Source organism: Ostrea edulis, chromosome 1 (genome assembly GCF_947568905.1).
Source record: "Ostrea edulis chromosome 1, xbOstEdul1.1, whole genome shotgun sequence".
In the NCBI taxonomy this organism is placed as follows: domain Eukaryota; kingdom Metazoa; phylum Mollusca; class Bivalvia; order Ostreida; family Ostreidae; genus Ostrea; species Ostrea edulis.
Window position 1 is genome coordinate 93175179 of NC_079164.1, and position 22353 is coordinate 93197531.

At 36.8% G+C, this 22353-nt stretch overlaps 1 protein-coding gene across 3 annotated transcripts in view; it reads left to right on the plus strand.

The window, feature by feature from the left end:
- LOC125673704 (uncharacterized) overlaps positions 1–18675 on the plus strand; it is a 29463-nt gene extending 10788 nt beyond the window's left edge. For 2 of the 3 annotated variants that reach the window (XM_056166436.1, XM_056166439.1), the window contains exons 4-12: positions 55–225; positions 5923–6110; positions 7465–7636; positions 9177–9291; positions 9522–9675; positions 10056–10200; positions 17796–17967; positions 18305–18477; positions 18559–18675. In XM_056166436.1, the coding sequence (XP_056022411.1) occupies positions 55–225; positions 5923–6110; positions 7465–7636; positions 9177–9291; positions 9522–9675; positions 10056–10200; positions 17796–17967; positions 18305–18477; positions 18559–18644 (1376 nt within the window). In that variant the 3' untranslated portion in view covers positions 18645–18675. The remainder of the gene's footprint in view (positions 1–54; positions 226–5922; positions 6111–7464; positions 7637–9176; positions 9292–9521; positions 9676–10055; positions 10201–17795; positions 17968–18304; positions 18478–18558) is intronic. The other variant, XR_008803320.1, reaches the window with a different exon arrangement.
- The last annotated feature ends 3678 nt before the right edge of the window (positions 18676–22353 follow it).

Below are 22353 nucleotides of genomic sequence, written 5' to 3' on the forward strand. Positions count from 1 at the left end.
GAAAACAAAACAAATAAAACAGAATATAGTAAATTCGAACGTTCATCATTTTAGAAAACTCTGTGGAATTCAACTACTCAGAGGCCCTAACCCTATCGATTTTGTTTTTCGACGCTCAACGATCTGGTGTACTTCCGGCGAACAACCCAATACCTTGGAGAAAAGATTCCGCCGTCAGTGACCATGGTGATAACGGAGAAGATTTAACTGGCGGGTGGTATGATGGTACATTACTTTTTAAATTAGTGGTACATTTAACAGGCGGGTGGTATGATGGAGCATTAGATAGATATTTAACGGGCGCATTTGGTATTTAAAATTTTGAATTGGGGAATGGTATGTGGGTGTATCGCATTCTTTATAACACAACAACATCCTGGTGGATAGTAGTTTTATACATTTATTGCATGATAATGAGGTGCAATAATAATAACGATAATAATATGAAAATCCTCTTTCAACTATAGTCCAGCTGGGCATGTCATTACTGGTGATGGTGATGTACGAAGGCCCTCGTAGTTGAAAATGAGGACCTCAAATCACTTATTCTAAAAGGTCCTGATTACAGAGAACCTCGATCTTTTAATTGGCGACAGAACTTCATCTCTATTATGAATTCTGTCGAGGATTATACCAGACAGTGGGTTAAATATGAAAAAGAAAAACTTGATATATTGTCAGAATGGATTAACTGTATAAGAGGAATATAAAAATACTGCATTTGACATATTAAAACAAAAGTATGTACCATATATCCTTCTGTGTTAAGTAAACCAGATGTGATAAAAGAATCAGATAGGTTACATGAAGAATATGTTTTGGTTCCAGCTGACAAAGCTTGTAACAACATTGTCTTTGTAAGGCTCATTATTACAACTGTATTTCAAACGAACTTGGCATCAATTCCACTCTTGGTGATCCTCCTTATACTCGAACTGTCCTTTCAAAAGACGAAATTTTTCAAAACCATGCTTCAGTTTTAGACACATTTAATATCCCAGTCAATGGATCGGATGAATATGAGTTACCGTACCTATACTGGATTCCTAAACTTCATAAAAACCCTTACAAAGATACATTTCTAGATCCAGTAAATGTTCTACCAAGCCCCTATCTTTGCTCCTCACGACAATATTAACAGCTGTGAAGGAGAAATTTCAAACGTACTGTGCGACTACATATGCCAGAAATGGTGTAAATCAAATGTGGATTCTAAAAAATTCTAAAGAACTTTTAGTAAACTTGAAATTGAAATTGCAAAAAAAATTTCTCAAATCAACAACATCAAAACGTATGATTTTCAACGCTTTACACGACCTTTCCTCATGATAAATCAAAAACTAGACTTTTTGGCATCATAGACAGTTGCTTCTTCAACAAAAAATGGAAAACGCAAATATTCATATCTAGTGATCAGTCATCCAAAAAATTACTTTGTTAAACGCCACTCTGATTCCACACTCTGAAGTTGAAATAAAAAATATGCGGAAGTTCCCCATTGACAGTATCTTCGTGGTCTTTGGTGATCAGGTCTTCCATACATGTAATATTCATAATTACCCCTGCAGTTAAAGATGATAAAAGAAATACAATATATGAAAGATTAAAGTACATGTATATACGATTTTAGGCATTTGTAATTATTTAATGTATTTATGAAAATTAATACATTGTAGTTCTTTTCTCGACTATGTAACCTCACACTTTATTTTGTATTTCAAAAGTTACATTCGGTTTCTGTTGCAAAAATGAAAACATTGAGTAATATTTCATAGAAACACTATCTCAAAAGTCTGATATATAATTGTTTTTCCATTTTCTCCTTCATTCCTCTTCTCCGAAAATAAAATATTTGCTTGACTAATTTGAAATATAAAGAAAAAATACGATTAAATTGATGCGTTTGTTACAAGTTAGCAACGCTGCACTTGTTTTATTCCACAAAATAATACACTAAATGCAAAATGGTATTCCCTAAACGAGTATGTCGGTGGGTATGGAAAACCAAAGACACAGGTAATATTTCAGCGAATTTATAACGCGACATTTATTATGCGACATTAATGGCACAAAACGCGTATGCATGTATACTGGGCGCAAAAAAGCCAATAACTCAATAAAATGAAATAGTACGAAAACTACTAAAAAGATAAAAACGTGAGGAAATAGATTTACCCAACACTGCTTTTGTGTCTACAAACAATAAATGAATGGCAATAGCGGCTACGAAGTCCGTGTGCATGCTCTCAGACAAATCGGTGTCAAAAGATTTAAGATATCTATGAAACGACTTCCAAATTTTTCAGCTGCTGAAATATCAGTATTACATTTGTTTTCAACACAAATGCAATATGCAAAATGGTATTCCGTAAAGCTAGGAATGAAACTAGAGGAGATGTCACTTTAGAATCAATGCTGTAAATTCAACAGACTGTCCGGTCGAAGTAAGAAATGAAGACAAAGTGGACATGCCTAAACACAGCGAAAGTAGGGAAAAGTTAGCTGTGGGATATTCTAAACGAATATCGAGTTCATTATAAAGATCCCATGTCGCGGTATAATACGGTATACGAATCTTATCAATGATGTCCACACCCTCCATATACATGTAGTCTAATATATTGTTTCTGTACCTGAAACCACGTTCCCTCCGGAAAAGCTATTTATTTCTTAGCAAAACATAGATCACCACGATGTTCAGTATAGACTTACGAGAAGTATCTGGATGTCTTAAGATTTCTAACAATCTTAAGATTATCTTAATATATGACAGTTTTGTGAAACAGCTATGATAGATCTTATGACAAATTTTAGTCTTAAGACATACCTTAGTTTTCTGAAACTGGCCCAAGGTTTTCCAACAGTCTATTGGAATCCCTATGGGCATGAATAATTATGCTCATTTGTTAGTTGATCTGTTTTTAGCTCACCTGAGCCAAAGGCTATACATTTCTTATCAAAATTTGTCCGTTGTCTGTCGTCGTCGTCGTAAACTTTTCACATTTTCGACTTCTTCTCAAGAACTGCTGGGCCAATTTCAACCAAACTTGCCACAAAGCATCCTTGAGTAAAGGGCTTTCAAGTTTATTTAAATGAAGGGCTATACCCCTTTCAAAGGGGAGATAAAAACAAAAATGCAAAAGCAGGGTGGGGTCATATAAAAATTTTCTTCTCAAGAACCACTGGGCCAGAAAAGCTGAGATTTACATGAAAACTTCCTGACATAATGCAGATTCAAGTTTGTTCAAATCATGTCCCCAAGGGGTTGGATGGGGCCACAATAGGGGATCAAAGTTTTACATACAAATATATAGGATAAATCTTTAAAAATCTTCTTCTCAAGAACCACTGAGCCAGGAAAGCTGAGATTTACATGAAAGCTTCCTGACATAATGCAGATTCAAGTTTGTTCAAATCATGGCCCCTGGCTATGATGGGATCAAAGTTTTACATACTAATATATAGGAAAAATCTTCTCAAGAACCACTGAGCCAGGAAAGCTGAAATTTACATGAAAGCTTTCTGACATAGTGCAGATTCAAGTTTGTTCAAATCATGGCCCCCGACGGTTGGATGGGGCCACAATAGGGGATCAAAGTTTTACATAAAAATACATAGGAAAAGTCTTTAAAAATCTTCTTCTGAAGAACAACTGAGTCATAAAAGCTTAGATTTACATGAAAGCTTTCTGACATATTTCAGATTTCAGTTTGTTCAAATCATGGCCCCCAGGGGTAGGATGGGGTCAGAAAGGGTGTGTGTGTCAAAGTTGTGAATACAAATATATAGGGAAAATCTTTAAATATGAGCCAAGGTGACTCAGGTGAGAGATATGGCCCTTGTGTCTCTTGTTAGCACACTGATTTTGACTACGGATAACTCCCTTTACCTGATCACGATATAGGGCTCACAGCTTACTCCTCCTGGGCACCTGCTTCCACATCTGATGTATCCAGGCGTCAGTGTTTGTACATCTCTCTATTTTATATTGCTTATAGGAGTTATGAGATTGATTACTGTTCGTTATCTTGACCTTTCATTCACGTACCCAAGAGAAATCATATTCCCCGAGGGTAACGTCCGGGGGAATATGCTATTTCTTGGACGAATAAATATATGGGTTTTTTTAATATTCATGTAATAAATTGTTTATTCTACCGAAACAAAGCAAGACTATACATTGTATGTAACTGAAATTGCCCTAACGGTAACACCGCGCCGTCAGCGTACAGAAATGTATCAGAAGGTACACATAATGCATTACAGTGATCTGATAACCATTTCTTGTATTTCCTTTCTCCTTGAATGCTAATCACTTACATGTTTTTGTATCAACCAAAATCAGATGATTTAGCGGTGTATATCAGAAACCCGCATATTTTGACTTACACGTGTATGAACTATGAAAGTAATGACTAGTCTCCCGCAACCAGACGTTCGGCTGTCTCCGTAAATCTCTGAACGAGACGACTCGATATTACTGAGCCGTCACAATAAACTGTTTACCTTGACGCAATATTTATGGAAAATGCACGAGACTGCCAAAGGGGTGAAATATGATGGGAAAATGTGATGCTTGAGGGAGATCTGAAGTTTTATCCTCCCTTGCACGTGACTGTCTAGACCAATCAGATAACACGTTGTATAAAATTATCCATCGTTGGAAACCCACGGTCGGTCGCATTTCGTTTACCTACCGTGGGACACAACACCAGTATTTTCGCTGGAAGATGTGTCTCGGCTTTTATATGCGATTGGTCGCTTTACCATTCCCTATTGCGATATTCAACCAATGAAAAAGTCCTTATTTCCAGTCTTGGGAGCATAGAAAAACATGGTTTCGAAGCGAAGATTTTGACTATGTTTACGATGGACAAGTTACAAAACTTTCAGCGAGATGCTTTATCTGCATCATTGAAGCGGGGGTGTATTTGTGTCTATAAAGAGAGGGGAGGAAAAAGCCTGTGTTACCAAGCGTTTACTAGTACTGCCTACGAGTCCATGTTCAGCGCTCGTAGTCTCGCCACTTTTATCCATCATACGGGAGCAATGTGTCTTTTAACGGACTTGGTATTTCATCAGTTTATATCGTATGCTAAACTTACTTGCGTATTTTAAAAGTACTGCTGTAATTTGTTCCAGTTGTGTTGTCGGCACAATTTAAACAAGTAATTGTGACCTTCTTTACATACCTCTCTCGTGTAAACACAATTGATGTCTCACCTACGCTAATTACAAAATGACATGTGAACGGGATTGTAAGACCATATTTTAATTCAAATTTGCATCTAATTTTTAAATTGTGTCTTCATGACTAATTTAATTCACGTGCCATGAAGCAGTCATGATAAAAGACATGCCAGAGGCGGATCCAGTATTTCCGAAAAAGGGGGGAGGCACATGTGAAAGTGAAGTATTAGCCAAAATAATCAGCCATTTTGGGTGCCAAATCGGGAGTTTTCATCTATATATCTTTGATAGTGGCACAACAAAACATACACACTTTCATGGGCGCCGCCATTACTGCTGACACTTTGAGTTCCGGGAATACTTACTGCGATTCCCATTGCTCCTCGATAGGTCACGTACATGTAATGTCATGCATTTTAATGAGTTATGCAAAAATATCGGTGTTGTGTCCCACGGGAGGTAAACGGAGAGCAACCGACCTTATTTTTGGGATGATGAGAATTATCATATTGAGGTGTAATAAAATGATATATCGAAAATGATATAACTCAAAAAGTATGAATTTTTCGGTGATATTTATATGTGTCTGTCATTCCTTTACTTTGATTTCTTAAATAATTATCATTTTCTAACACAAAGTGTAATTTGGATAGCCAAAAACCTATTTGTATCTTTATGAAAAATCTTTAAAACCATTTGAAGAAAATGAATTATATTTTTTTATTTGAATAGCTGGTGATCATGTGAAATTTAATCTTCCGATGGCATCATCTGCTCATGTTCTATCCTGGGGTCTCGAGAGGTGGAAAGACGCTTATCAATCTACAGGGCAGCTCGAAATGATGTACGACATGTTGAAATGGCCGCTAGACTATTTTCTAAAATGTTGGAATCCAAATACTCAGGAATATTATGCCCAGGTTAGAGTTTTGGAGTTTTTTCACTTGTTTATTTCACTGACATTGTTTCCATGTCGATTGCATTTATTATTACTCAAAGAGCCATGGAATACCTAAAAGCATTCATAGAAGTAAACACATGTTAGAACTATAAGGCTTCAGAAGAAAACGCACTAGAAATCTAATTTCTTAAAACATTTTTGTTACGCAATCCTTTGTCTTCAGGCTTTTATATAGAAGAAAGTCCACTTGTAGTGAAAAGGTTACCTGTAGGTGTTCAATAAGTTGACAATTGCTGTCCATTATTTTTAAGTAATTGTTAACTTATTGGACAGTGTCAGATAAACCCAATAACTTATTAGATAGGCTGAAAATAAGAGAAAGACAATACATTTGTCAGAGAGATACAAATTTAATTTTCAATTCCCTATAAGTAAGAATCAACACAGATATCGGAAAAATCACTGAAACACTTGAAACGATATTCCCATTTAGTAGAATTCTCTGCTCCAATTTTAAGATTAACATTTCTTAAAATTCCATTGGTCATTATTGTATCGCATCAAAACTTAAATTTGATAGACATGTTTCCATGCTGTATTTGAATTTCGCTGGACCTAGAGGCACATTCCAAAACTTCTTCACAACGCTTTTTTTTATGTTTTCTTTATTAGCATATCCCAATTCTGAATTATTATTTTCGCTTTCATAAATAATTTCTTTTCACGAGATGGGTGTATTGGGTTCTTTTGACTGCCGTTAATTATTTCCTCATCCAAATATTTGAAAACACAATGCTTTTCAGATCAAAAATTTGGCTCCATAACTTTCACGTTCCATATCCAGAATATAACACTCATTAAGATGATATTCGCAGTACTTTCATAAAAATCCTTAAATTTTGATTGTGTAGAGAAAATGTTTCCCCATCAGAGGACGACATGTTGATGTTGCTCAGTACTATTTAGTGAGTGAATATAAAACCTGCAGTACAAGACTACTTACCTGACACTGTCCAATAAGTGAACAAAAGAAACAGATTTCTACACAAGACTGGTTATACTGTCAGACTATTCAAAAATAGCTTTATTCATAATTATCATTGTCAATGGGTTACCAGTGAGCCTGTCCATTTTTAGAACAAAAGATGTAATGTTTTTAAGTAGGATATAAGCCTCAATGGACAGTTTTTAGCTTATATCCTTTACATAGATTAGCTTACTCCTTCTAGGCATCTGACCCCAGCTCTGTTATGCCCAGAGGTCCGTGTTTGCCCAACTCTTTATTTTGTATTCCTTATAGTAGTTAAGAGTTTGATCACTGTTCGTTATCTTCACCTTTCATTAGTACAGTTTTTTATTTGTTCATTTTACAGGTTGGTAATGGTAAAGAGGACCATCGATACTGGGGGCGCCCTGAAGATATGTCTAAATTCAGACCTATGTGGAGGCCTGCTTATAAATGTACCACGAATGACACGTGTAGTGATGTTGCTGGGGAGACGGCTGCCGCACTAGCATCTGGGGCAATGGTGTTTAAAGACAGGAGTAAGTCACTGACGTTATTATCGTTTAAAATTTTTACATTTAAACATGCAAAATCAGATGGAGAAATCACACTCTTTATCTACTTAGCAAAAAATCCGTTGACATATTGTGATTGATGGTTGTCTAATTTGCGTTAAAATTTGAACATAATCTTTCTCTATAAGTGTATGGCCAATTTTTTTCTGAAATATTTTTGAGGGTTAAGGTAGCTACATTTGAGAATTCATGGCCACTGCATTTGATGGATAGGATCAAAATCTTTGAAAATGAGACTATTTATAGCAATCCTTTTTTCTACTCTGGGACATCCACCCGACAAACTATGTATATAGGCATTCTGAGTATAGCCTCCGTAGTGTAGGATTTTGGAGCTTAGGTGGAGAGATGTAGTTAACTGTAGATTCCTACATATACACGATGAATTATTATCGCGCAATTTCGCAAGAGGAATCGTTCGCGAAATTAAATTACTCTCTTTAAATTTTCTGTTGTTAGAATACATGCAAGAACTCTTGATTAACAGACGATTTCTTGTTCACGCGATTTGACGCATGCCTGTCATTTCGTCATGTTAGGTACTCGCGTAAAATAAGGAATTTTTAGTATATAAAATGCATTTTTTTTTCTTCAAAACTCATCTTGACTTACTAAAAGTATGTAGTGGTGCAAATAAGAGAAGCCTCTACCAAAAATAGCCACATGGGTCAGGGTCCCGTGGGATCCGGGTGAGAATATGTCCTCAGTACCCTTTGCTTGTCGTAAGAGGCGACTAAATGGGGCGGTTTTTCGGATGAGAACACAAAAGCGGCCTGACACGATACGACTCTTCCCTGTTCAAAGGTCGTAAGGACCGAGTATAGGCCTAAATTTTGCACCCTTCAATGGGAATGGTGCCGTCTCCATATGAGTTAAAATTCTGCAGAGGAACCAGTGGCGGATTTAAGGGGGAGGGCACAGCCGGGGGTGCTCATATTAAGGTGGACCTCTATGGCCCATATCGTGAAAATATATCATTTTGGACACCAAATTAAGTACCTATTAAATATGGCAAGAAAATATCCTATGTAGATGTTAACATTCATGGCCAGTCAGTGCAAGAAAGTTTATGCTTGCATTTGCAAGACCAGAATACAGACTGAATTCTGTGATTACGAGTGCTGCAAATAACAATCTTTACACTACCGCAGGTCAGGAATTTACCATTCTTCCGAAATACGCTGTCCGGTCGACAGGGCATGCTTACTCCTCCTAGGCACCTGATCCCACCTCTGGTGTGTCCAGGGGTCCGTGTTTTCCCCATTATCTATTTTGTATTACGTATAGAAGATATGAGATTGGTCACTGTTCGTTATCTTCACCTTTCATTTGTTAGTTTGTTCTTTACATACTGATTTTGACTACGAATTACTTGCTAGTACATAGTAATGAAGAAAGATACATTCAATTCACATAAAACACAGTAGATATATAGATGATTTGTAATGTCAGTTTGTTTAGGAGGAACGTTCATGCTTTCTTTTGCCTGTATATGTATTTTCAGATGCAACTTATTCTCAGAAGCTGCTCTCTGCTGCTAAAAGTTTGTATGATTTTGCCAAAGGAAATCTAGGAACGTATGACACAACAGCTGTCCAAGATGCCGGCAAATATTACCAGTATGTTTTCTCAGTATTAAAAACTTCCAGCAAATATTACCAGTATGTTTTCTCAGTATTAAAAAAAATTATAGGAAAGAACTTTCTAGGAACATTAACATGCATTTTTCTAAAATTATGAATAAAAATAATTTAGCATCATGTAAGTAAAAATGCGAATAGCAAGATTTTTTGCATACATTTACTCCAAAAGCGGGGACATCTTGATCACTTTATGTAATCTTCTACAGTTCTAATTCCTACGGAGATGAGCTCTGTACAGCAGCAGTGGAACTCTACAAGGCTACACAGGATTCAAAATACCTACAGGACGCCATTTCTTTCTTTGACTCTGGAATGAGAAGTTGGGCGTTCTCGTGGGACGACAAGAACGTCCAGTGTGCAGTGAGTATTGTTCTCAAGTAAAAATCACAAATTGCCTATTGTGAAGAGGTTGCTGTTCAAGAATTAAAACCATCAAAGAGTTGATTAATCGTTATAACAACCATATAATTTGCAAAATTCTGGTTTTAAACGAGACTGTTGAAAACCCTGTAACATCAACTTGTTTGTCAGTAGCCTGACTCTATTGAAAATGATAATATGCAGAACAAGCTCTTGTGTAACGAATCAGTTGAGAAATATAAACACCATATGCAGGTGATAATGGAATATCGGTACATAAATATAAGAAGTGGACGATGGAGAAGAAATCCCAGTCTTTCTAGTCGTTATAAGTCATAGCTTATTCACTGCGTTTCTCCATTCTTCAATTTCCATTGTAGCTTATTATATACAGAATCTTAGGAGATGGTCAATACAAATCTCACGTTGAAGACTTCATCAGAAGTTACATGCCGGGAGGAAGCGTCCAACAAACACCGTGTGGTTTGGCCTGGAGAAGTGGAGTAGGACCCCTTAGATACACAGGTAAACTGGATTAAATACCTTGTGTGGTCTGGCCTGGAGAGTGGAGTAGGACCCCTTAGATACATAGGTAAACTGGATTAAATACCTTGTGTGGTCTGGCCTGGAGAGTGGAGTAGGACCCCTTAGATACACAGGTAAACTGGATTAAATACCTTGTGTGGTCTGGCCTGGAGAGTGGAGTAGGACCCCTTAGATACATAGGTAAACTGGATTAAATACCTTGTGTGGTCTGGCCTGGAGAGTGGAGTAGGGGCCCTTAGATACACAGCTAAACTGGGTTACATCCCTTGTGTGGTCTGGCCTGGAGAAGTGGAGTAGGACCCCTTAGATACACAGGTAAACTGGATTAAATACCTTGTGTGGTCTGGCCTGGAGAGTGGAATAGGACCCCTTAGATACACAGGTAAACTGGGTTACATCCCTTGTGTGGTCTGGCCTGGAGAAGTGGAGTAGGACCCCTTAGATACACAGGTAAACTGGATTAAATACCTTGTGTGTTCTGGCCTGGAGAGTGGAATAGGACCCCTTAGATACACAGGTAAACTGGGTTACATCCCTTGTGTGGTCTGGCCTGGAGAGTGGAGTAGGGGCCCTTAAATACACAGGTAAACTGGGTTACATCCCTTGTGTGGTCTGGCCTGGAGAAGTGGAGTAGGACCCCTTAGATACACAGGTAAACTGGGTTACATCCCTTGTGTGGTCTGGCCTGGAGAAGTGGAGTAGGACCCCTTAGATACACAGGTAAACTGGGTTACATCCCTTGTGTGGTCTGGCCTGGAGAAGTGGAGTAGGACCCCTTAGATACACAGGTAAACTGGATTAAATACCTTGTGTGGTCTGGCCTGGAGAGTGGAGTAGGGGCCCTTAGATACACAGGTAAACTGGGTTACATCCCTTGTGTGGTCTGGCCTGGAGAAGTGGAGTAGGACCTCTTAGATACACAGGTAAACTGGGTTACATCCCTTGTGTGGTCTGTCCTGGAGAGTGGAGTAGGGGCCCTTAGATACACAAGTAAACTGGATTAAATACCTTGTGTGGTCTGGCCTGGAGAGTGGAGTAGGGGCCCTTAGATACACAGCTATATTGGGTTACATCCCTTGTGTGGTCTGGCCTGGAGAAGTGGAGTAGGACCCCTTAGATACACAGGTAAACTGGGTTACATCCCTTGTGTGGTCTGGCCTGGAGAATGGAGTAGGGGCCCTTAGATACACAGCTAAACTGGATTACATCCCTTGTGTGGTCTGGCCTAGAGAAGTGGAATAGGGGCCCTTAGATACACAGGTAAACTGGATTACATCCCTTGTGTGGTCTGGCCTAGAGAAGTGGAGTAGGGGCCCTTAGATACACAGGTATATGGTAGCTTACCAAAATATCTGCAAAGTGTAGTTCTATATTTGTCAATTGTATTCTCTGCCGATATATTACAGTAGATCCAGACCTACAAATAAAACATTACAATAGACTCAGACCTAAAATAAGATATAATAATAGACTCAGACCTAAAATAAAACATTACAATAGACTCAAACTTACAAATAAAACATTACAATAGACTCAGACCTAAAATAAAACATTACAATAGACTCAGACCTACAAATAAAACATTACAATAGACTCAGACCTAAAATAAAACATTACAATAGACTCAGACCTAAATTAAAATATTACAATAGACTCAGACCTACAAATAAAACATTACAATAGACTCAGACCTACAAATAAAACATTACAATATACTCAGACCTAAAATAAGATATAATAATAGACTCAGACCTAAAATAAAACATTACAATAGACTCAGACCTACAAATAAAACATTACAATAGACCAAGACCTACAAATAAAACATTACAATAGACTCAGACCTACAAATAAAACATTACAATAGACTCATACCTACAAATAAAACATTACAATAAACTCAGACCTAAAATAAGATATAATAATAGACTCAGACCTAAAATAAAACATTACAATAGACTCAGACCTACAAATAAAACATTACAATAGACTCAGACCTAAAATAAAACATTACAATAGACTCAGACCTAAATTAAAACATTACAATAGACTCAGACCTACAAATAAAACATTACAATAGACTCAGACCTACAAATAAAACATTGCAATAGACCAAGACCTACAAATAAAACATTACAATAGACCAAGACCTACAAATAAAACATTACAATAGACCAAGACCTACAAATAAAACATTACAATAGATTCAGACCTACAAATAAAACATTACAATAGACTGAGACCTACAAATAAAACATTACAATAGACCAAGACCTACAAATAAAACATTACAATAGACTCAGACCTACAAATAAAACATTACAATAGACTCATACCTACAAATAAAACATTACAATAAACTCAGACCTAAAATAAGATATAATAATAGACTTAGACCTAAAATAAAACATTACAATAGACTCAGACCTACAAATAAAACATTAAAATAGACTCAGACCTATAAATAAAACATTACAATAGACTCAGACCTAAAATAAGATATAATAATAGACTCAGACCTATAAATAAAACATTACAATAGACTCAGACCTACAAATAAAACATTACAATAGACTCAGACCTAAAATAAGATATAATAATAGACTCAGACCTATAAATAAAACATTACAATAGATCAAGACCTACAAATAAAACATTACAATAGACTCAGACCTACAAATAAAACATTACAATAGACTCATACCTACAAATAAAACATTACAATAGACTCAGACCTAAAATAAGATATAATAATAGACTCAGACCTATAAATAAAACATTACAATAGATCAAGACCTACAAATAAAACATTACAATAGACTCAGACCTACAAATAAAACATTACAATAGACTCATACCTACAAATAAAACATTACAATAGACTCAGACCTAAAATAAGATATAATAATAGACTCAGACCTAAAATAAAACATTACAATAGACTCAGACCTATAAATAAAACATTACAATAGACTCAGACCTACAAATAAAACATTACAATAGACTCAGACCTACAAATAAAACATTACAATAGACTCAGACCTACAAATAAAACATTACAATAGACTCAGACCTAAAATAAGATATAATAATAGACTCAGACCTAAAATAAAACATTACAATAGACTCAGACCTACAAATAAAACATTACAATAGACTCAGACCTACAAATAAAACATTACAATAGACTCAGAACTCAGAAGTAATAAATTGAACACTGTCCAATATGTCAGATATCGAATGGTCCGGGGCCGTTCTGGGAAGTTTGCGCCTTACAACTTAAGGCATTCCATGTATAATGAACAATTTTGAAGGATTTAGATCAACATAATTGTTTATTGTTAAATAATGATGAAAGTGAAGCAGATGAAATTCACATGAACGGTAAATGATTAGAAGCTGACCTTTTTGCACTTAAGACTTTTTGGAAGAGTTGTCTGCCCTTTGTAAAAATAAGAAAAATCTAATTTTCTAAAAATGTGTGTGGTCAATGATTAATTTTATTTCATATTTTAACTAAGAGAAAGTGTTTGTAACTTTCTACCAAGAGATTTATATGAAAATATAATTTCTTTTTCAAATATTGTAATAAAACATGCTTTTCCCATATACTTCAATGTTAAATTCTATGTGAAATAAATCAAGCAGTAAACAAACTTTTGAAAATTCCTATGGTGGATTATTTTTATTTGATGAACCCTTCAAAATGATACCATGATTACAAAATTCCATCAGCCATTTATTAGATATGAAATATGGTCATTATACATTGAATACCTTAAACCATTTTACCGATCTTAGGTTGTACACTACTTGACAATGTCCAAGAAATCAGGCCACTGTTTACATTGTAGCAGTTTTTCTGTTTGTCATTCATGTAGTGCATTATGTTTTAATTGATTATTGTGTTTGACGAGAAGAAACGACGTGTATTCATAATTTTGCCTTTGAATTGTCGCACTGGACGAAAACTACCATTATAAACACATTCGCAATATCGAGGTTGAAATTTTGAAATTATGAACGTCCGTTCATTTTGTCTTTGGTCAACTATTCGGCATAACGAATTACAATTGCCTTCGTAAAATCATTTTCTAATTTTCAATACAGAGAGAGATCATCCATGTTACATAAAGAATATTTAATTTGGAGCTCCAAGTGACTTCCTAATAATCAAGTTTTATTTACTGTATGTGATATCAATAAATATAACATAACTAATGCACACAATCATTCAAAAATGTTCTTAAATTCATTTGAATTAAAGATATCGTTCATTCTTTTCACGTTCGCAACAATTTAAACACGCATTAAAAACTCCTTCCTCTATGCAATATTATTTGGGATTTCCCGCGCTTGTGCGGGGTTTCATTTACATCTACGGAAGCCGATAGGTGCCAGGGTATAGAATTAATATTTAACTGGCGGCCGCCACTTAATTTATGTGGTTGCCGCCACTTATTATCTGACGGCCGCCATATAAATTAACTGGCGGCCGCCAGTTATTTTATCTGGCGGCCGCCACTTAATTCATATATGGCGGCTGCCAATTGCAAAAACAATGTAATTCATATCGCTGAGTGACTATTTTGGAAAGATTTAGAATAGTTCGCAAACACGCAGCATCGTTTTTCAAAGTGTATAGGGACAGTCGGAGGAGAAATTGTCTTCTACAATTGTTGACAAGCAGAAAAGGAACCTAAAGTGTCTCTTGTCCAAACTTCGTACTCCTAAATTGGAGGGAGAGGGCTCCGTTCATTCTTCAATTGATCAGTTCATTCATTATTACCATTCATTACTACCACCAAAAGAGTGGGATGGGGGCCATTCCGCCAATTAATCTTATTTCACATGTGAAAATAATTATAGTTTGCATGTGAAAATAATAGAAATTGAACGTTGTCAAAAAAATGGAGGGTCAGCTCCGTGGTTCTACGTATTTAACAGTACAATCGAAAAACAATAATTTAATGCTCTTAATGGAGTTTTACGAAGAGGCTTACTTTTACAATCGACGGCTGACTTTTACAATTTAAAGGGGCCAACTCCAAATATGAAAAATTTGGAAATTCAAAGACTTTACCGCAATCATTTGCTGCATATATTGTTTAACGTCCCACCCGATAATTATTCACTGATGTGGGGTCGTGGTAGCTCAGTAGTAGAGCGTTCGCTTCATAACTGGGAGGTCGTGAATTCAAGCCCCGCTTGTGCCAATCAAACCTAAGATCGATTGATTTGATATTGTTTAACGTCCCTTTGGAGAATTTTTCACTCTTATGGCAAACCTAAGACGTTAAAATAGCTAGTGATTGCTCCTTCCCCAAACGCTCGGCATTTAGAAGTGAGAATCATATGTCCTTCGGATATTACATTAAGACAGAGGTGTTACGGCTGGCGTTGGCACGATAAAGAACCCTCACTACTACGGCGCTGAGCGCTAAACACAGGCCGGGTCTACATTTGTGGTACTTCACCTACAGATGGTGAACTCTCAATATGAATGAAAAATCCAGGAAGGGACGTAAAAGCAACCAATCAGTCATATGGAGACGTCACTATTGCCGGTGTATGGCTGCAAAATGTAGGCCTATACTCGGCGCTTACGGCATTTGAGCAGGGATGGATCTTTATCAAGCCCCTTGTTACCACACCTGTTGTGACACGGGGCCTCGGTTTTTCCAGTCTTATCCGAAGGGCTGCCCATTTAGTCGCCTCTTACGACAAGCAAGGGGTATTGAGGACCTATTCTAATCCGGTTATCCACAGGGTACGGCATTTCTAGAGGACAAGCGCATGTCAAATGCTTATATCATTGTTCCTAATTTGTTCATTTGTTTGCTTGACCCATATGGGTGAAGACAACAAATAAGATTGATTGATTGTTGTTTAACGTCCCTCTCGAGAATAATAAAGTATATAGTACTTTAGTATATTATACTTTTCATAATAAAGTATTATTATTAAGATAATGTATAGAATATACTAGTACACTAGGGAATAATCAATTTCCATGGGGGCAAATTTTCATGAGCCGCTGAGTTACCACAGACATTGTTGATTCTACTGTGTATATTAATTGATCACTTATTTGTTGTGGCGGTCCGTCGGATGAGACCGCAAAAAACCGAGGCCCCGTGTCACAGCAGGTGTGGCACGATAAAGATCCCTCCCTTCTCAAAGGCCATAAGCGTCGATCATAGGCCTATATTTTGCAGCCCTTCACCGGCATTGGTGATGTCTCCATATGAGTGCAATATTCTCGAGAGGGACGTTAAACAACAATCAATCAATCAATCTTATTTGTTGTCTTCACATTTAGACCTAGAGATTCAACACGAAAGAGAGGGAAACAAGGACGTAATATTTTTTTTGAAATTAGAGGGAGGGGCTATGAAAAAATATATCTCGTCAAACGTACCCCCTCAATTTTTTGGTCTAGATATAGATCTGCCGTCCAAATTTATGTGTGGCTGGATGGGGGTGGCTTTGTCCATGGGGGAGCCAGAATCCTAAGATATGATATAAAGAGAACTTTTAAGCTTTCAGGGCTGATGACACATTATTTAGAAATCGTCAGGATAACTTGAGTTTTCCTGCTTACATTGAGCGCACTGTGGTACACTTACAACCACTCTTTCTTTTTAAGGCAATTTTCTGGGTCCCTTTATGCACTTCTTAACTTGTCATTCTCAGTTAATGGATTACATTTGAATATCGATAAAAACGTAATAAAACATTAAAACGAGTAGTGCATTGCAAAAGTGTCGAACAAATGTAGAAAGAATAAGAATTGCTAAAGAGTTTACAATACTGTATTAATAAACATAATTGTCGGTTTAGTGTTTTTATTGAAGCAGTCTGTATATTTATTTATTTCGGTCCAATTTCTGTAGTTGGAGTTGATCCCTTTAAATTGTAAAAGTCAGCCGTCGATTGTAAAAGTAAGCCTCTTCGTAAAACTCCAATTGTATATATATATATATCACATACATATTATTAAGCATTGGGAGGGATTGCACCCCTTTCATTTTGAGAGAGAGATAGAGAAAGAGAGAGGAATTGAATAACTGGTGATAGCCATATAAATGATTTAAATTGAGTGGCGACCGCCATATAAATTAAGTGGCGGCTGCCGTTAATTTATCTGGCGGCCGCCAGTTAAATTAACTGGCGGCCGCCATATAAATTAAGTGGCGGCCGCCATATAAATTAACTGGCGGCCGCCACATAAATTAACTGGCGGGCGCCAGATAATAAGTGGCGGCCGCCATATAAATTAACTGGCGGCCGCCACATAAATTAACTGGCGGCCGCCAGATAATAAGTGGCGGCCGCCAGTTAATAAGTGGCGGCCGCCACATAAATTAAGTGGCGGCCGCCAGTTAAATAAATATTAATTCTATCCCCTGGCACCTATCGGCTTCTGTATACATCTGTAGTTGTAATATAGTTAGACATAGAAAACATTATAACAGACCCAGGCATATAAACACCACATTATGATAGGTTATAGAATAACCTTTTCATATCGTGCTTCCTCAAACCATCCTAACAGGTATATCACTTTACAGGTAATGCGGTTTTGATAGCCTTAATGGCTGTTGATGCGGGTATTGGTGGAACGCAATACAAGACATGGGCTATGAAACAGATCAATTACATGCTAGGAGACAATAAACAAAACATGAGCTACCAAATCGGATTTGGGACAAATTATCCAGTGAAACCCTACCACAGAGCGAGGTATAACTCAAAATTGTAATTATATATTTGTGAAATACTGTAAACCAAGTTTTATTCGCTTGCGAGAAATTTTCGCGAGGTTCGCGATAACCACTTCATCGCGAATATTTCTCACCGATAACCAGACGTCTAATATTTCTTGTACTTTTAAGATGACCTTGGTCGCAAATATTAGTCGCCAGTTCATAGCTAGTAAATAGCGAAATAAAGTCATCGCGAATTAAAGTCGATTTACAGTAAACAAGATATGCAAATACAGAATACTTTCATGTGTTGCTCTGTAAAGGCATGTTTTGTGCAGTATAGACCGCAAACACATTTTGTATTTATTGAATAGTTCCTGTCCCGACCCTCCCTCGTCTCCCTGTGGCTGGGACAATATCAACAGTCATGATCCGAGTCCCCACATCCTTCAAGGGGCGCTAGTCGGAGGCCCGGATGACAAAGATGTTTATACCGACACCTATGTGGCGTGTGATTACAATGCAGGCTTTCAGTCAGCTCTTGCAGGTAGGTTCGCTAATTGTTCTTTAATAAAATCTACATATATCGTAATTGTCTTATTCCACTTTATTCGAATTCTGATTACAGGTTTAATACATCTTGAAAACAATGGCCTTCTACCATCCCCTGCTGATCCAACGCAAATGCATCAAATAAAAAATTGCATCACGTGACTTATGCTTATTTTAGCTTATCTTGTTGAAGTTAAGAAACATCCAGAACAGAATACAAGCTTCAGTAATACTTTAACGTTAAGATGATATTTTCTCAGAATACAAGCTTCAGTAATACTTTAACGTTAAGATGATATTTTCTTAGAATACAAGCTTCAGTAATACTTTAACGTTAAGATGATGTTTTCTGGGTGTCAAGATGATTACCAGGTACGCATATCCCAAAGTACATCAATGTGAAAACAGACAAAATATCATATCTGAAGATATTTTCTTTTATTATTGACATTTATCGAGATAAATGTTCTGTAAGTAAACACAATCGATGACCCTGGACTTACATAACGCTATTGGCTGCGCTAGTGTAGGGCTTTAATAATGGTAATGGTCACGGTAGACTGCACTGCAATAATGATACTGGTCACGGTAGACTGGACTGTAATAATGATACTGGTCACAGTAGACTGGACTGTAATAATAATACTAGTCACGGTAGACTGGACTGTAATAATGATACTGGTCACGGTAGACTGCACTGTAATAATGATACTGGTCACGGTAGATTGGACTGTAATAATGATACTGGTCACAGTAGACTGGACTGTAATAATGATACTGGTCACGGTAGACTGGACTGTAATAATGATACTGGTCACGGTAGATTGGACTGTAATAATGATACTAGTCACAGTAGACTGGACTGTAATAATGATACTGGTCACGGTAGACTGGACTTTGATAATGGTACTGGTCACGGTAGACTGGACTGTAATAATGGTACTGGTCACGGTAGACTGGACTGTAATAATGATACTGGTCACAGTAGACTGGACTGTAATAATGATACTGGTCACGGTAGATTGGACTGTAATAATGATACTGGTCACAGTAGATTGGACTTTGATAATGGTAATGGTCACGGTAGACTGGACTGTAATAATGATATTGGTCACGGTAGATTGGACTGTAATAATGATACTGGTCACGGTAGACTGGACTGTAATAATGATACTGGTCACGGTAGACTGGACTGTAATAATGATTCTAGTCACGGTAGACTGGACTGTAATAATGATACTGGTCACGGTAGACTGGACTGTAATAATGATACTGGTCACGGTAGACTGGACTGTAATAATGGTACTGGTCACGGTAGACTGGACTGTAATAATGGTATTGGTCACGGTAGACTGGACTGTAATAATGATACTGGTCACAGTAGACTGGACTGTAATAATGATACTGGTCACGGTAGACTGGACTGTAATAATGATACTGGTCACGGTAGACTGGACTTTGATAATGGTACTGGTCACGGTACTCTAGGACTTTAATAGTATATGCCCTATCTGGTTTGACGTCATTTTTACATCGTAATTTAATGTCCAGTGATAGCCGAAAGTGTCAAGAATTTGCACAACCCATTGAAGCACATGCCACCATCAAGTTGCAGAAATTACACATAAACTCATTGACCTTCCCTGGATGTTATAAAACTTTTACCATACTCATGCTCAAACTTAGCCATGTTTGTTTTGAATACTACTCTGAGCAAGATGAGAAGCATACTCGAAAAATCTTGATCATGCACTCCATTTGAGTATGAGAATGATTTTACAACAGTTTTGTAACCTTCACTTTTGGGTATGATTACGATTTAGAGCACGGAGTTTGAGTATGAAAAAGTGCTCGAAAACGTTTTATAACCTCCAGGCCAGAGTACATGTGAAAACATTTGCCCCTACTTTCACGGATCCTTACGAGTGTGTGCGAGTTGTGACGAGTTATTAACGGATACCGACGAGTGATTTACGAATGCTACCAATGATATCCCGCTATTCTACGAAACGCCGGAGAAATCTATTCCTTTTTATTCTAATTATTTAGACAGTGTGATATCATCGTTCTTTTTGGATATATATATATATAGGTAAAAAATAAAAATGAAACACGAAGACTTTTAGTAAAGCTTTAGCGCTTCAGAAAAGCTTTTCTGAAGATTTGAAATGAAAGCGCTAAAGCTTTACTAAACGTCTTCGTGTTTCATTTTTACTTTTACCGATCATTACGAAAAGTAACTATTATCTATATATATATATATATATATATATATATATATATATCACAAAACCGATAGATTGTACTTGACTTGTTTCTTCAATTCTTTAGGGGTATTAAAAAAGCGCGAACAGTAATTAATCTCATATAACACAGTAGAGAGTTGGGCAAACATGGACCCCTAGATATATCAAAGGTGGGATCAGGTGCCTAAGGAGGATAAGTATCCACTGTCGACCGGCCACACCCACCTAGAGCCCTATATCTCCATTAGGTAAACAGAGTAATTCGTAGTCAAAATCAGTGTGCCAAGAACGGCCTAACAATCGGTATGAAACACTTCAGACATCATTTGACCCCAAAATAGGTTGTATTGGCATTAAACTAGTTATAACGACCTTAGAATCTGCGGAATACCGACTTTAAATGAGAAAGTTGAAACCCCCGTAATATCAATTTGTTTGTCAGTAGCCTACCAGATACTAGTACAGTCTACAACATACTCATGAATGGAAGAAACTAGTCAAGTACACGCTATCGGCTTTGTGATAGTTTATTTTACTACTATAAAATGTGTAAATGTGTTGATTATATATATATATATATATATATATATATATATAATCCAAATAGAAAGAGTTGATACCACACATATATATCTGTGTGTGCGTGATTAAAATGTTTTCTGTTATTCCAATTAGTGTATTCTGAAGTTAATATTCTATAGTTTGACAGAATGAGATAATTAATATTTTGTTGGATTTGTCTTGCAGACAATTATACGCTACTTACTTCCTCATATTTTAATAATGTTCTTCGTGTAGACGTTACACGACTTATTTTTCCTCAGCGGCATCAACTGTTGACAAGATCTGCCATTTTAATGAATACACTAAATACCCGATAGACTTAAAATCTCAAATACCTTAAAACTGATCAAAACATTATTCTTGTGATATTGCACTTAGAGAAGGAAATTGAACATTATTTCTTTGCTTTTTTAATTTTTTGTTTTTATTTATTCTATTTCATTTAGATTATTATTACCCACTCCCCCCTTCTTTAAAGTTTTAGACATTTCGGGTATTTAGTGTATTCATTAAAATGGCAGATCTTGTCAACAGTTGATGCTGTTAAGGAAAAATAAGTCGTGAAATACATGTTTATTTGAAAACACATACGTAGAATGTCAAAATTTGTAGCACTTCAAAGTTGCTGATGTCGCTCATTGAGTGAAACATTCTCGAATAGGACCGAAATAATATAATTTGTGATGAGCTAAGTGCAAGTGAAAGGTGAAGATACCGAACAGTGATTAATCTCATAACTCCCACAAGGAATACAAAATAGATAGTTGTACATAACGGACCCCTGCACATATCAGAGGTGCTAGCAGGTACCTAGGAGGAGCAAGCATCTCCTGTCGACCGGCCACACCCGCCACGAGTCCTATGTCTTGATCAGGTAAACGGAGTAATACGTAGTGAAAATCAGTGTGTAAGTCTAACTTCCCCGCTATGAATGGTTGAAAATGAAACCTCCATAATGTATAGCCATGAAAAGGTGAAGATAGCGAACAATGATGAACATCATAATCGCATAAAGATATCGAATGTTTCCCTGTTTGTAGAATAAAACACCACTCCAGTAT